General features: G+C 32.2%; 1 protein-coding gene and 1 long non-coding RNA gene across 2 annotated transcripts; one reads left to right on the forward strand and one right to left on the reverse strand.

Annotated features, from left to right (window-relative positions):
- The first annotated feature begins 4,964 nt into the window (after nucleotides 1–4,964).
- Nucleotides 4,965–10,140, forward strand: LOC132306908 (uncharacterized). The gene is made up of 4 exons (XR_009482132.1): nucleotides 4,965–5,255; nucleotides 5,542–5,699; nucleotides 6,374–6,496; nucleotides 9,954–10,140. It is a non-coding gene; the product is annotated as an uncharacterized LOC132306908 (long non-coding RNA).
- A 6,377-nt stretch (nucleotides 10,141–16,517) lies between these two features.
- LOC132310231 (transcription repressor OFP12-like) lies at nucleotides 16,518–17,480 on the reverse strand. The gene has a single exon (XM_059808431.1). The coding sequence runs from the start codon at nucleotides 17,276–17,278 to the stop codon at nucleotides 16,640–16,642; it is 639 nt and encodes a 212-aa protein (XP_059664414.1). The 5' UTR covers nucleotides 17,279–17,480; the 3' UTR covers nucleotides 16,518–16,639.
- Nucleotides 17,481–17,804: the final 324 nt, after the last annotated feature.

Raw genomic sequence — 17,804 nt, forward strand, 5'->3', positions numbered from 1 at the left:
CCTTAAGCTAACTTTACTCAACAAAAACCAAATTTGTCACAAAAAGTTGTCGCAATATCTACCCCGGGAATTTCCTTATGTCCCGCCATATGGCGGGAAAGGGTATGGCGACAAAATTGCTTTTAGTGACAAATATATTGTCGCAACTAATTGCAATATAGTAACAAATATAGCTTTGTCGCGATTAACTAGATTTTAGTGACAAATATAGTTTTGTCACAATTGGTGGCATTTTAGCGACAAAATTGTCGTCGCTACAAACAACCTTCTAGTGACAAATGATGCATTGTCGCAAAAGGTTGAGTTATTGGGACAAATATAACTTTATCACAATTGGTGGCATTTTAGAGACAAAAATTGTTGTCGCTACAAACAACCTTCTAGTGACAAATGAAGCTTTGTCGCAAAAGGTTGAGTTATTGTGACAAATATAGCTTTGTCACAATTGGTGGCATTTTAGAGACAAAATTGTTGTCGCTACAAACAACCTTCTAGTGATAAATGATGCATTGTCGCAAAAGGTTGTGTTATTGTGACAAATATAGCTTTATCACAATTGGTGTCATTTCAACGACAAAAATTGTTGTCGCTACAAACAACCTTCTAGTAACAAATGATGCTTTGTCGCAAAAGGTTGAGTTATTGTTGCACACAATTGATGGCATTTTAGCTACAAAATTGTTGTCGCTACAAACAACCTTCTAGTGACAAATGATGCTTTGTCACAAAAGGTTAAGTTATTGTGACAAATATAGCTTTATCACAATTGGTGGTATTTTAGCGACAAAAATTGTTGTCGTTACAAACAACTTTCTAGTGACAAATAATACTTTGTCACAAAAAGTTAAGTTATTGTGACAAATATAGCTTTGTCACAATTGGTGGCAAATATAGCTTTGTCACAATTGGTGGCATTTTAGCAACAAAAATTGTTGTCACTACAAACAACCTTCTAGTGACAAATGAGGCTTTGTCGCAAAAGGTTGAGTTATTGTGACAAATATAGCTTTGTCACAATTGGTGGCATTTTAGCGACAAAAATTGTTGTCGCTACAAACAACCTTCTAGTGACAAATGATGCATTGTCACAAAACGTTAAGTTATTGTGACAAATATAGCTTTGTCACAATTGATAGCATTTTAACGACAAAAATTGTTGTCGTTATAAATAACCTTCTAATGACAAATGATGCATTGTCACAAAAGGTTAAGTTATTGTGACAAATATAGCTTTGTCATAATTAATAGACTTTTTGTGACAAATTATTTGTCGCCAATTTCTATTTTTTAATGACAAAAGATATTTCGTCACAAAAGAGTAAATTTTTGTCACAAATTAGCCTTCTGTCACCATATACTTGTTTGAGAAATAATAAGAAAAATTAAAACTTATCATAAGGTATGTTTTTAATATATAAAAATGTGTGTATATATATAAATATATGGTAAAGTGCAAAAAACGCTTTGAACTATGCTTGAATTTGTAAATAACCCCTTTGAATTATATTTTGTGCCTAATACTACCTATTTCCAAAAATGCCCCAATGTTCTAATAATAAGTTAATCATTTTATAAAATGGTAGTTATAATTTTTTTTAATGATAAATTAATTCTAATAATAAAGTTAAGGGGTAATTTGTATAATTCATATTTAAATTTAAATAAGAGAATATATAAATACGAAGGATTTATTAATTGGGACAAATTATTTTTATTTTATTTTTAAAATGATTTGTTTTATTTAATTGAGTGCTTAGATTAATTATCTTATTTTAATTAGATTATATTTCGTTAATATATTTATTGAATTGATATGGTGTTTTGCTTTGTGAAATGTTATGATTAAATTGTCTATTTGATTTGTGTGTATTTATGTTTACGTGAATTGTTTGTTAATTATTTGTAATTATCACATTTAATTTAATTATTTTATTTTAATTGGATTAGGTTTAAAATGAATGTGACCAATGGATGTGGTCTTGAGTTTAAAAGAAGCCTTATTGGGTTAATTAATAAGGGCCCATGGTTATAAAGATATTTAATTAATTATCTTTGCATAATTATATATATATATATATATATATATAATTATATGTATATAAATATAATTAATTAATTATTATATATATGTGTGTGTTTGTGTGTGTGTGTGTATAATTTAATTAGTTAAGGATTATCATGAAAGGAAATATACACATATATTATAATATATATATTATTTAAGATAATTAGTATTTCTTTTATTTGGTAGTCCTAGTAGGAATATGATTTGGATTTTAATGTGTAGAAATATACACATAAGGTTTTAGGGTTAAAAGTTTACACGAATAAGAGAGGTAATGAGAGAAAAAGAGAAGGCTAATAACGAGGAGGCCGGATCTGAGAAAGAAGACGTCAAATTTGGAAGAGACAATCAAAACTTGAAGCGTCGGTTTCGTTTTGAAACCTTCAAGCAAATTCTTTTCTAACTCTGCTCTTAGAACTCATAAGGATTTCACCTTGAGTTTCAGTGTTTAGATTAATTTTATTTGATTAAATCAGATTTAAATCAGAGTATTAAAAACATGTTTTATTATTATTTTTATTTTTGGAATTGTTGAATTTTAATTATATATATAGGTTGTATATATTTAAAATCAACTATATGCTTGATCTGTGACCCAAGAGGATTATTTAGGGTTTAAGAATTTTTGGGAATTGATCTAGTGTGGCGCGGCATAGATAATAGTGAGAACACGCAGATCTTGACTTTTGTATGGTGATGATGAGGGATGGATGATTCACTATGGTACAGTGTATGGGATTTTGGTGTTCATGGTCATCTGGACCATGGAAGTGGTCTGGTCAATAAGGAATTGATCTGGTGTAGCGCAGACTATAGAGAGTGGTGCACAATCAGATCTGGACCGTTGACTTGTTCTGGTTAGCAAATAAATTATTCGGTGTGGTCGAGCTCATAGTAGCGATTGAGCTCAACCTATTATTTTTTACTAATTTGTTACTCAAAATTTAAACGGTCATAACTCAGTCATCTTAAATCGGAATTGGGTTATTATTGAGCTCAAATTTAAGGATTTTTCGTCTTCTTTTCAATGTTATCAATTTCATTCTCAGATTTCCATCATACTAATAGATATTTACATTTTAGTGAGATGATGTTAGAAAATTATTTAAACTAATATGGAGTATTTTTGGGAAACCATTTATGACGATATTTAGTAATATTTAATTTGTGTAAATATCATTAATTAGTAATTTGGTGATGGAAGGAGTTATATATATACTTAATTATATATGATTTAATTAATTTATGTTTAGAATGGAAGGAAATATATGTATATATATATATTCATTAATATATATGTATATATGATTTTAAATAATCAATGATTATTATTGAAGGTATTATAAACATATATATTGTATAATATATGGGTATATGTATACTTGACCCACTTTATTTTTATCTTTCAGGTTACTAGAGGTTCAAGTCTCAAAGTTGAGGATCTGCAGTTGGAGGACTTATCTATTCTTTCAATTTATTTCAAAGTAGGATATTATTTCTTTATTTGACATTAGTATTTATTTTTGAAATTCTGAATAGTGACTTTTGGTTAAGGGGTCATTGAGTTACGGGATTCCCGAGTTGTAACCATTATAGAGTTATTAATTGATTTATTATTTATTAGTTTTCTTCAGCGTATTATTTATTTCATTTTGTAATCTGTGTTTGTTTAAATACTTTAATTGTTTTAATATTCCTTAATTATGTGCGTGGATTTGATCAACCCGTGTTCTGAAATTAAGGGGTATCACAATAAATGAACCTTATTACATTTTTTCCTACCCAAACTCGCAACATCCTCATTGCGACTTGGGTCACCCTACCTACTTGGGTGCAGGTAGAGTAACCGCCCTTAATGGATCATTATCATCATCATTAGCCATGTTTGGATTATAAGATTCTCCTAATTTTTAGAATATTAACACACATATAGATAGATTGACTTTCCATTTTTTTTCCTAGTTGATACTCACACACACATATTTCTTTTGAGACTTGAACCCCTGACTTCCCTTCGGGAGATAAGAGGCTGATACCGCTAGGCCACTGGCCCATTGGTGACTTTCCATTTCAGACATCCGCCGTTCCTGATCTTTCACTTGATCAATTTGTAACTTATTTTCTGTTAATTTTTGATAAATTACATCAACTAGACATTAATATGAAATGGTTTATGATATTGACGAGACAAAATTATTTTTAGAGTTACAAGTCTTAAGAGAAACTTTACTGAGAGGAAAAAAAAAAAAAAAAGGCAATTAAAGTATTTGATTTTATAAAAGGTTAAGTAATTATTTTCTTAATGCTTGGATTGCATATAGAGTATTATTGACTATCCCAATTACAGTTGCATTTGTTGGGAGAAGTTTTCAAAGTTAAAGTTGATCAAATCTTACCTGTGATTAACGGTGTCATAAGAAAGATTAAATGGATTGACTATGATATATATTGAAAAATATATGTTGAAGAAATTTAATTGGGATACTTTAATTGATAATTTTGTAATTCAAAATGTAAGATAGTCACATTTACTTTGATATGAAGTTGAATTTTGATTTTCCTGACTAGGTTGCGTTGAATATTTCTTTTAATTATTTTAATATAAATTGGATCGTGTTTTTTATAAAATACTAAGACCGGGTTTTGTTTTATGTGTTTTCAATATTAATATATTTTATGTCTTTATTGTCTTATTTTAATAAAAATTTCGCATTCTGTGAAAAAATTTACCCCTCCATAGGTGGGAATTATTCCCGCCAGTAATTGATAAAAAAAAAAAAAAAAAAATCTTTCAGTAACACAAGGTAGAAAGTGAAAATTTCCCCCCCTCCACAAGTGGGAATTATTCCCGCTAGTAATTGACGAAAATAAACAAAATAATAAAAAAAAGATCTTAAGTAAGACAAACACAACTTCACACAAACACGAACACGAACACTTTCCCTCTTTGAGAAGCCCTAACACAAAAAAATCTTCTTGTGTGCATCTCGCTGCAAACGGCCAGGCTTTCCATCGTCGTCTCTGTCTCCGGTCACCATCGTCGTCTCTATATCCGGATAACATTGTCGTCTCTGTCTTCGGTCACCATAGAAGGGACCCCAGGCCCTAAATGATAACACACGGCTTATAAACAAAACCCTAAATTCAAAGACAAAAATTCCTATAAAGAAGCGATCCTTTTGTCTGATCGGTAAGCAAAGCCTAACTTTTCTCTGTTTAATTCCTTCTTCTTGTTTCCTTTTTCACACATATATTAGCACACACTAAAACACACATATTCGCACACACTGAAACACACATAGATTGAACGAATTAACATTACTTTGTTTACATCTACCATATACAGAACCAATGTTGTTCTCAATCAGGTCATTTCACAAGTTCTTGTTTTACATTGCACCAATTATATATACACACACACACACATATATGTATAACTAGAACTTTGGTTTGGTTTTCATTGTCCGTGTTCTCAGATTGATTTGCTTGAGAATCCGGCAATTGATGATGTTGTTGTGTTATCGATTGTGCTGCAAGAGGTCAAGAACAAGAATCTTTCAGTTTATAACAGAGTTAGAGCCCTGTGCAGCAATTCTACGAGGAAGTTCTTTGTTTCCTCTAACGAACATCACAAGTGAGTCATCTCTTAATTTTCATCATTTTCATCACGATGTTTGAATTCTTTCAATTTCTTTTCAACAATTTAAGGAAACAATGGTCTTGTAGGTAGTCTTGTTATATTTAAGACAAGTCAAAAGATAGTTTGGATCCAAAAATGAAGATACACATGGAAGTTCTTTTATAATTTTAATTAAATATTTTTTTCAACAGGTAATTTTAATTAATGTTGTTTTTATACAACACATCCGTATTTAGAATACTATGTAAACTGGATGTTATTTTCAACGTGCTTTTGCTTTTGATGGCTAGTTTACCACTGGTAATATGCTCTTGGCTTGATTCATTTATATATGCACCCTCCAATCTGATTGCATTTTATAAACAATGCTAGTGTAATGATGTCTTAAAAGCTACTTTTAAATGGTGTTCAGTTGTTTTATCCAAAAATGGGGAGCATATGGTGTCTTATTTCACTTTGCGTGTGTTTGCGTTGTCTTGTAATTGTAATCATATATGGGGATGTCTTACAACATGGTGGGAGTATAACAGGAATACTATAAATATTGAAAGTATGAACCATTTTTTTAAGTACACTTTATTATAATTGTGGTACTTATTCCTGTTTTTAGTGTAAGAACATGCAATTGTAGATTTCCTTCTTCTGACATTGATGAATTGGAAGTTCAGCAATTCTAGTGGCAACTCAGTGGTATCATAACCATCTTGGTGGTGCAACATGGGTCTTATTAATCACAAATGACACATAAAATAAGAGGAAAGCCACTGAAGAGGGAATTTCTGCAGAGACAGGTACATAAAAACATGTGATTTGCTTTTTCCTTTTCTTTCCGTTCATGCACTTCTTTAATGGGTCTGAAATTTTACCTAAAAAAAAAAGGGTCTGATTTGTTAAATTCCAGCAATGTTTGTTCTGTTGCTGTTGTTGTGGCTTTTACTACTTATGCCACTACTAATAATTTTTTTTGGGATTTAAGGAGGGTTTACCCCTACTTTAATGAGAATGATACCCAAACCAGACAAAACTATACAAACTAGAATCTAAACTATCAAAACTAAGATCAACCTCTCCATCCCTAGCACCATAGCAGGTTGACCTCTTAATATTTTCTGGGAAGTTATAATCCACTAAAGCTTAGAAATATACTTTCTATACATGATCAGATATCTTGAATCTTCTTTATTCATCCAGAAAGTTAATTACCAAAATCAACAGCTTAATTTTTTTAAAAAAAAGATTTCCGCTGTTGGACCCTTGCATCCGATGAAACCAAAAAATGAACAATTGAAAAAATCTATTTAAAGACAATAGGCAAATCAACAAAGGGAATGAGGACATTATCTAGAATTAACCTGGCCAATGCAAGGTGCTGGTAGGGATAGGCTATGTATGGACCAAAAGTTTGCCATTGCTTGCATAAAGTGATTGCTCTTGTTTGCAAACTTGTGGTTCTGCTTACTTTGCAGAGCAACAACATATATAGAAAACAAGTAACAACATATATATATATTTTTCAATTTAATATTTTATCAATCATATATATTGCACACAATCATCTCTTTGTTTCTAGGAAGGGAAAGTCTTGTTGGTGTTTGTTGGTCCAATTAGAATAGAAGTGATAGACTTGGTTTTTGATTTTATTTAATGATTGTATACATAGAAGTATCAAGTACTGCTAAAACCTCATCTGTACCAAAAGAAAAGAGTTGTGTGGTAATTATTCAACTTACAACATATGTGTGACAATACTACACTAGAAAACCTACTTAGGTTTGCATGGGATGAGAGAAAAGCACTGGGCCACATCACAGATCGATCTGGTTTGTGGCTCTAACAACCTAGTAATATAAAAAGTTACAAACTCATACATTAGAGCAAAAATCAACATTAGCATTACACTAATTTATTTTTAGGATGAATTGCATTAAACTCCGTGTTAGACTCATAGCGTTTTGTAATAAATTTGTTTTTATTTTTATTTTTTTGTTGTCGAAAAATTCCATCTAAGTAAGTGTTTTTTTTTACTAAAAAACTTCTACCAAGTCGAGAGTGTTTTATGCAATTCAGGGGATATTTTTAACAACAAATCAAAAAACAACCCCTTTATTAGAAAAAAAAAAAAAAAATTTAAAAGGAAGATTGTCTACAAAACCTACAAGTTAAGGGAATTTTGGATCTCTTTTTATTATCCGTCATATTATCTCGTACGTTTTAACTTTTGAAAGTAATTTCTAATAACTTCATTTGTGCACCATCATCTGTTTTATTTTATTTTCTAATTTTTGAGTTCAACTACAAAAGATACCATATATTAAACTAAAGAGATATTTGAATTGTGGAAAGCAAGGGCCATCACCCACCCTCTGTTGTCCTCTTTTTCAATTATCATAAACTTTGGTGGAAGTAGATGTTTCCTCGTTTTTCAGCTTTATGCTTATCCTGACCCACTTTCTATGGTTCTAACATCTCTCTCTATGTATGTGTATATATATATACACACACACACACTTTACTCAAAATTTTTAAAATCAAATACTTTGTGGCATAGTGATATCTTATTCCATAGTGAGAAATTGGGTGGTAAGAAGTTTCATCAATGCAGCCATAAGATAACAGTTTTATAGAGTGTAAAATGATGATACTTTTTATTTTTTGTGAATTATAGTATAAAATTATGTTACTTTTTGTGAATTATAGAGAGAATGAGAATGCTTTATGATTGCACATTTTTAATATTTTTTACTCATGCTTGAGGGGGTCACGTGCCTTTAAGTGATTAATTTTTTATTTTTTATTTTTTTTATTTATTATTGTGCATAAATGGATCAAAGGTCGGGATATTGTTGTGGATGTAGTTTGGTTTTCATTAATCACATTTTAAGTTTGGTTTACATTCATGATCAATGTTTATTTTAGAATAAGCAACTCATCTGCAACCTCATTGTGTATAAGAACTTTTGGTTAAATGAGTTGGTATTTGCCCAAATATCATCAATGAAATAGATTGAGTTGGGTCTATATTCAGGATTGTGTCGTTTTCATTTTCCAAATTGTTTCACTCTTTTCCTTTTATTTTTCTCTCTTTACATTTAGCCAACCCACACAGGCCCTCTAAATGTTTGCACTAAACTATATTTTAAAAATTATTTAATTCCTTATCCATAATTTTGTATGTTGAACCAATTGATATTTGAAAAGTATTGTCCGAAAACTGGATTATCAACTTTGACATTATCACAAGGTCCTTACATTAATTTGCAGAAGGTTTCAAGTATATAATCATAGACCTTTATTTTCTCCTTTCTGCTTAAAATATTTTGTAAGATGCTGTACATTGACGTGGGTTCCAAGATATGAGTACGATGCATAAACAAGAATATGCTAACAATTAAGAATACCGAACAAAAGAATATGATTTATATTTTGGAATGCCAATAGTGAGTATTTTAATCATTTTAATTAAGAGATGTCAATAACTAAGCTATATTTGATATCCCTGTCTAGACAGAAAAGAAATGATATATTTTATAGAGCAAGAAAGTGTTGGGTATTGTCCTCTGAATCAAAGGATTGGGTATTGCCCTCCAGATCAAAGGGTATTTTATAGAGCATTGATTTTGTAATGTTATTGCAGTATATATATATATATATATATATACATACATATGTGATTTATAGTGTATGCACAAGATATAGTTGTTCCAGTGATGATTTATTTTTTATAAATTCAATGTAGGAAAGTTAAAATAATAATGTTATAAAAAATGATGTAATAATTTGACTTTTATTTTAAAATAGTTAAAAAATAAAAAGTATATATATATATATTTGTTGAGACGAGGAGTAAAATCTCATTTTCATCAAGTTGATCAATCTAATAATTTTAAATTCAACTGAACCACTCAAATGACTTGTAGACTTAATAGTCTAAAATCCTTAATTATACAAATTTGTTTGGAATTTATATATGTGTTTTTTTTTTCCTAGACCTTAAGTCTCATTTAAATAGTAAGTTTTTGCTATGAATATATATATTTTACCTGTGCATGAGGCTTAAATTAGTACTTAACAAAGCTTACTTTTTATGCATGTCATTAATTACAAGTTATAAAAATTCTATTTTCTTGTAGTGTATTCTCACCAGGATATCAAGTTCTCTAAAATAATCTTTAAAATTTTATTTCAGTCTTCAAATTCTAATCTATTCTTCTTCTTCTTCTTCTTCTTTTTTTTTTTTTTTTTGTGCAGGTTTCACATTGATTGCAATCTAGCTCCCCTTCTGGATTCAGATTTCTTTTGGGATTTTGATATGTCTATGCGATTAGCATTATGTAATATTGGATTTATAGCATTTTGATATGTGCTGGAATTATCATTTTAGATGATTTGCATATTTTAATATCTAAATTCTTAATGGAATATGTGTTTTATCTTCTATGCTTGATTATCAAATATGTTGATTTTGAGTGATACGCTTAGATCTTGGTTTAGATTGTTTATTAATATTTTAATTTAATTTACAGGTTCCAAATTTCAAATAGGTAAAAACAAAATTATATTATTGTATTAGTGGCATGGTATATTATTTTGTCACAATATTTAACTTATAGTGACAACATATTTGTCATAACATGATAGATATATTGTGACAAAATATATATTTTGTCACAATATTTAACCTTATAGTGACAATATATTTGTCGCAACATAATATATATATTGTGACAAATAATTTTGTCACAACATGTGATGTATATTGTGACACAATAAAGTAGCTTCTAGTGACAATATTTTTGTCACAACATAGGATGTATATTGTGACAGAACTTCTTGTCACAATAAAATGACTTATAATGACAACATTTTTGTCAGAACATGTAATGTATATTGTGACAAAAGGTTTTGTCACAATAAAGTAGCTTATAGTGACAACATTTTTGTCACAATATGTAATGTATATTGTGACAAAAGATTCTGTCACAATAAAATAGCTTATAGTGACAATATTTTTGTCACAACATAGGATGTATATTGTGACAAAACCTGTTGTCACGATAAAGTGGTTTATAGTGACAATATTTTTGTCACAACATGTGATGTATATTGTGACAAAAGGTTTTGTCACAATAAAGTAGCTTACAGTGACAATATTTTTGTCACAAAAGGTTTTGTCACAATAAAATAGCTTATAGCGACAATTTTTGTCACAAAAGATTATACATATAGTGACAAAAATTGCTTTTGTCACAAAATAGTAATAAATAATGACATATTTCATAGGTGTGGAGGTCTTTAGGCGACAATTTTTGAACATCTTACGACAAATATTTTGTGGCAATTTTTATTCATTTTGTGACAATTTTTTTTGTCACAATATATCTCACCTTTAGCGACAAATCAATATTTGTCACAAAAAATATATTGTGACCGATTTCTAGCGACAAATTGGGGACAGATTTTTTTTTTTGTCACGATAAGTTTATCGCGACAAAATATGTACTTTTAGCGACAAATTCGTTTGTCGCCAAAGACCAAATTTCTTGTAGTGCACCTTTGTGAGTTAATCTTACTTGATTAGTGATCTAGTATGCTAATTTGTGTTTATTTTGCTCTAAAGTGATTTATGTGTGTATATAAAGTGTATGATTTTGGGTGTAGTTAATGTTGTGCAAATTAACATGCTTAATTAGTAATATTCCTTGTCTATTGTATTTAGAATTTACCAAATTTTATATTGTGAAATCATAATATTCTCTTGGGATTTCTTGAAAAATTATGCTATGTGATTTGAGCTTAAATTTGGTGTATGATGATGGATAATGGCATGACATGGAATAGCATGATGCATTCATACATAACATAGGGTAAAGAAAATGGGAAAGTTGTTTTGAAACGGAAAGAAATGGGTTTTGGGGTAAAGTTTTGATTAAAAATGGTTTTGTGAAAACCCAGTCGCCTCAGAGTCACCAAAGGGCCATGGTGTTAATATAGCTTAGAGGGAACTAGGGAGAACACCCTAGCGTGGTTGAGTTATCTGGGCCTAAATGACGCTGTGGAGGTACCAACGGTCAGGGACAGTAACCAACCCTTCTCTCGTGTCGTTGCGGAGTCACTAACGGACGGGCTATATTAACAGTTTAAAAAGTGATGGATGGTTTTGGAAATGGGGAGCGATATTGCATGACATTGCATTCCATTGCACTGCATGGTTCGTTATGACTTGGATTGTTTGTTGTTGATATTATGGTTAAATTTTCTCTACGGAGTTGTATGATCCCGTCCTCTAATTTCCTATTCTTTGGTTTGCATTCACGGGATAACAAGAGGTGTGTCTTAGGCACCTCCTATTGAGCTTTATGCTCACCCCTTTATTATTAACATTTTTCAGGGCACAACAATGTAGTAGCGGACGATAATCCATCACCGGTGTAGACGGGTTGAAGGATTTGGACTCCTTAGTGCTTAATGCTTATTTTACTCCCTTTTGTTGTAAATGTATTAGGGATCATTTTGAATATATATATCACATGGTTAGAAATGGTCTTGAGACCATTCATTTGTATTTTGTGGTCTCATCATGAATTCAATACCCATGTAAAGCTTTAAGGCCATATTTTCGATGTATGACGAATTTGCTTAATTTAAATGGTATATCGGACTAATGTATAGCCTTATTTAATTTAATTATGTTAGTTTCATCTTTATATGGAAGATTTGGGACAGGTTTGGGCTTTGAGTTAGGTCACCAAGGGACCAAGGTTGAGCCAAGGTGCAAATGATCACAATTTTAGGCTGTCTAGGGCTATTTGGAGGTTCTGGATATCTTGAACTGGTTCAGCCCCATCGAACTGGTTCAAGAGGGGGTCTTTGGTTTAGTAATGGGCATACTTCCCATCTTAAACTGGTTCAAGGCCTTTGAACCGGTTCAAGTCCCCCAGTGCACTATTCTGGCTTCTTCAGTTGGTAGCTTGGAACGTTTGACTTCGGACGGTTATAACTTCTTTGTTCGGAACCTAAATAGGGTCATTCTTGAGCCCATGTTAAAGTATTTTAAGTTAGCTTTCCAATGAGATAAACCTCATCCTTAAATTCCATTCATGTTAAGAGTTATGGTCATTTTAATGGGACAGTGTCAGAATTTCCCTCGAACCGGGTAAGGGTACTTTTGGGAATTCATAACCGATGACCGTAGAACTTTACTGAGTGTCATAAAATGATTAAGAATGATTATTTTAAACCTAATTTGATTAGTTTAAGGATGGATTACCCTCTCACAATGTAAAATGACCATTTTACCCCTAGTGTGTCCTCGGGCTTGGTGAAGGACCTGGTTAGCGATCCGGACCCCCGGTTTGGGTCGTTACACTCTCTCAGCAAACTGTTCAAAACACTGCCTTTGTATTATCGAGGTTGTGGTTATCGAGGTGGCCCTCTCCTAACTCTTTTAATTTTTCTTCAAATTCCTTTGGCCAACCTTGCCGTGGTCGTGGTCGTGGTTGTGGTCGTGGTCGTTCCTCCTATGCTTTTTTTGGCCCCCACTACAATAGTGGTATTCTTGGGTTTGCTCCTTCAGACATTTGTCATATCTTTGCTGGTCACGGTCATACTGCACTCTATTGCTATAATTGTTTTGATCAGACTTATCAGGCTGATGGCTTACCATCGACTTTTACTGCGATGCATCTCCATTCTCAAGATCATCAGTGGTACCCAGACACTGGTGCCACCAATTATATGACTGTTGATCTTCAGTATTTTCAATCACCCAGTGAGTATCTTAGTAGCGACTCTATAAGCGTAAGTAATGGACAAACTATACATATCATTCACACCGGTAAACTGACTCTCAGTACTCATTCAACCTCTTTAACTTTCCAAAATGTCTTTTGTGTTCCTTCGATTAAGAAAAACATTCTCTATGTCACTCAACTCACTCATGATCTTAATTGTTATTTTGTTTTTCACTCCCGTGGTTTGTTATTAAGGATTGCGCAATGAGAAAAATCTTGCTCCACGGTCAATGTGAAAGTGTCCTTTACCCTCTCTCGATTTCCTCCTCTGGTCCATGCATGTTACCCTTATTTAGCCTCATATAATACTCATAAGTTTTAGCCTCTAACTAGCCAATGCGTGTACTTGTGATTGATCAGTGCCGGACTCAATGTCCAAAGAGGCGAACCTACTAGTGGTGTTGGTGGTAGAGGATGACGGACATGGCTCGTAGGTAGAAGAATGGCGGTTGGTAATGGATTGCAAAAAGGACTTGATTTTGTTATATATCATTAAGGTTTTAGTTTCACCATCCATTGATGATCAAGAAACCTTGCATTATCGGTCAGGGATGTAATGAGTTAGGGTTTTTAAGTCTGGAATAAAAGGGCTCTCTACTCGAAAAAAAGGATATGTATGTGTGTGTATATATGTATGCAAGTATGTGCACGGTGAAATAGAAACAGTGAAATGATTTGGATAGCTATCTTAGGAATTGAGGATGAAACAGTGAAGAAAAAACAGGAACAACTTTTAGCACAATAACTTTCAAACTATGATATTGGAAAGAGTAATATTATCAATTGATCCATCAAATATTCATCTATTGGTTTAAGGAGGATGGATTGTTTATTTATTTATTTTTGGGTGTCACCCAATCGCACCGGATAGTTCATATCCATTGCTAATTCCATCTCCAGCTGGGTGCCATGCCAACACATTTGCCTGCGTTTTTTTGGAATGGACTTGTTATGTTGGGTTTGGATACTAATTTTCTTTTATGTTATTTTATTTGGGCTACCTGTAGTTGGGCTAGCCAATCCATTGGCCTTGTAAATTGTTCATACATATTTATATATTTGCTCAGCCAAGCCATTGGCCTTGTGAGTGTTCGAGTGATTCAAAATATAGGCATGTGTTTGTTTTACTATTCAATAAATTAATAAATAATTCAAGATAACAAAGGTTTAAGCTGAAAATTAAGAAGTTCTTAGTTTAAGTAGGATGTCAATTGATCCATCCACCTTCTCTTAGTAGTCACTAGTCAGCACCTAAAAGAATATTTTATTTTTGATCTACCTAATTTTAATTTCAAGACATTAATTCAATACTAGCACATAACTTACAATTTTTTCACAACCAACATATTTTTTTTTTTTTGAAAATTCAAGTTAATTTATAAAGTATTAACATAGTAGGGGACCATCTGCTGGAGTTGAATTTATGTAATGGGTATTGGACTACTCTTGAAGCTAAATTCCAATGTGCTCAGCTTGTTGGTGGATTTTCGCAGCTTGCAATGACTCAAGTTTGGCAACAGCTTTGGCTGGGTATGGTGAAAGGTCAAGTGGATATTAGTGGACTAGTGCAATACTTGGCTCGTGGATAAGGGGATGTATTTGGAGCTCCTGAGAGCATCACTCTTGCTGTAATATTTTGACTCCATCTTACTCTGTTTTCAATTATATGCTGTCGAGCAAGTTCTGTTAGCCAAGCTAATATCAAAGCTTCAGGGATTGATCTCATATATGCTATGTTTGTTAAATATTTGTATATTGATATCCTTGCAGTAGTCAAGAAAGACTTATGTAATCTTGTTATGTAGTGGTGTTTTGGTTGTAAAAAAACAAAAAGCAGTAGTCAAGAAAGAGTTATGTAATCTTGTTATGTAGTGGTGTTTTGGTTGTCCCAAAAAAAAAAAAAAAAAAAAGGAAAAAGTAAAAAAGAAAAGAAGAGTGTTTGTGTGTGTGTGTGTGTGAAACATTGATCTATATATAAAAATCTCGTGCATGCAACACTATACTCTGAGCAACATAAACATCAACCTGGTATGCAAATATGCAATACCCTAAAAGTAGATTTGCACCATTCTTTTTATTCTTTCTATTTATTTATTTCAGTTTTATACAAATATCATAATAATAGTAAAGTCAACTTCATAACTATAGTACCCAGAGGCGTAACAGTGTTGGCAGGGATCGGTATATAGTCCTCCAGGTCTCGCTTTCGAACCGTACGACTTGAATGGTATGTGTGTTGTAAAGCTGATACACGTTGTCTAAGGAAAAAAAAAAAAAAAAAAACTATAAATTTTTCTCCATAAATATTTTACTGCAAAATATGAAACAAATTATACATGTATTAAACATGAATACTATCAATTATATTTAAATTGTTGTATTAATTTATTATATTTGTTTTCAAAAAAAGTTTGGACCAAATTCCTTACTATATGGATGTTCTAAAGAAAATTAAGAAATTTCAAGGAAAAATTAACGTAAGTGGAAAATGCAAAAAGCATGCTTGACATCACTGGTGCAGCCACGTTAGGTACAGTGGGCCAATTGCCCCCACTGAGATTTTCTATATTTTTTTTATATATATATTTTATACAACAATTATGATATTTATATTATAAAAAAAAGTCCCCAATGAATTCGCACAAAATTCACAAAAAAAAAAAAATCCCTTAATATTTTTAAATTAAAAAAATCCCTTGTTTTCCAACTTATTTGCTTCACAAAATTTTTAAAATTCAGAAAAAACCCATGTCTTTTCCCCCTCCAACGGGTTTCACGAAAATTTTAAGAATAAATATTAACAAAAAAAAAATCTTCCTTTGCTATTTATTATATTAATTTAATTTTTTAAAATAATATTATTGTTAATGGTGAATTGTGACTCTGCGACTGCTTTAAATAGATTTAAAACAAGGGCCAGAAGCAATATTATCACATGAAAAATTAGGAGATATAATTGAAGACAAAAAGGGGAACAAATGCATATATGTCCCCACGTATATGAAGTATATGAAATGCCAATATATATATATATATATTACTATGATACTTTTAAATTTTCTATATATAATCTAAACTTAAAAAATAAGATTAATTTTATGTCATAGTCTAACACCACCAATGCGTTTCATATATACATTACATTTACGGTGCTGAAATGCTACAACCAGTGCCGGAGAATTCAGATTCCCGGCCACCACCGGCAGCCTGCGACAACACAAGGCTAACAACGACGTCGGAGAAAGCTCGAATGATGCAGTTGTGGGTGCTCGTAGCGTTCAGAGCAAGATAGCACAAGAGAAGCTCATGCAAGTAGTCCCAATTGGCTCCAACCGTCAAGTCACGTGCCTCCACCATCTCTTGCATGGATCGCCGGAAGTCCTTGTAAGGGTTCCGCGAGTACGTGGAAATGGCAATGCCGCCGCCCACTAGTGTGTCAGATTCCGGCTGGTTACCCGTTGATGATGATGGTGAGGACGGTGGTGATTCAATGATGGAGTTGGAGCGGCCCGGGGAGGAGAAGAAGAGGCGTTGGGAGGCGAAGACGGTGGCGAAGTCGGGGGTGGTGGGTTCGGTGTCAGATTCCGGTGAGTCGAAGGTGAGGTCAAAAAGAGAGTTGAAGTGGTTGATGTGAGTTGGGGCGGTGTTGTTACTGGAGTACTTTGGCAATGGACGGCTATGATCTTCTGGAATATGTGGGGCACGAGATGATTCGGCTGATGATGACCGTCTGATCCTTGTGAAGCAAAAATTAAGATTTCTTCCTAGTGTAGTGCAAGCCATTTCCCTCTATTGCACTTTGTAATTGATGCTCAATGCTCAAAAACACACACATGCACACAGAAATTGAGAGAGTTGGGTTAGGTTTGTCCAAGGAACTTGGTACTATATATGTCTAGGATTTAAGAAGATGCACATGGAAAGCTGTGGTTGTTGCACAATTTAAGGTAGTTTTTGTTGATGCATTTGAATCAGAAATTGAAATCATGCGATATATATCAGACTCCTGTAAGTGAAAAATTAGATGGATATGATTGTTTTATAACTTTACCAGATCTTTTAGTTTGGACCTGTCTTCTGTTTGGTCCCACCACTTTCACATACATGTTTGTGTCACCAGAGAAGAGATATGATTTATGAATATTCAATTACCATTATTAGATTCCACTGAAGAAGAAATGTAATCATGCATGTGAAAAAACCCAAAAAAAAAAAAAAAAAAAAATGATTTTATTTGGACTCTTTTGACTGATATTTGATTGAGCTAGTGTACCACAATTAAGCTCATATAATTCATGCTTTCAATCTT

This window comes from Cornus florida, unplaced genomic scaffold (genome assembly GCF_030987335.1).
Source record: "Cornus florida cultivar Cherokee Brave unplaced genomic scaffold, ASM3098733v1 CherokeeBrave_3.0.0_Hap2_Chr05, whole genome shotgun sequence".
Lineage (NCBI taxonomy): Eukaryota > Viridiplantae > Streptophyta > Magnoliopsida > Cornales > Cornaceae > Cornus > Cornus florida.

Excerpts from the sequence above, each read along its gene's own strand:
- LOC132310231 (XM_059808431.1), bottom strand. The coding sequence starts at position 17,278 with ATGGCTTGCACTACACTAGGAAGAAATCTTAATTTTTGCTTCACAAGG.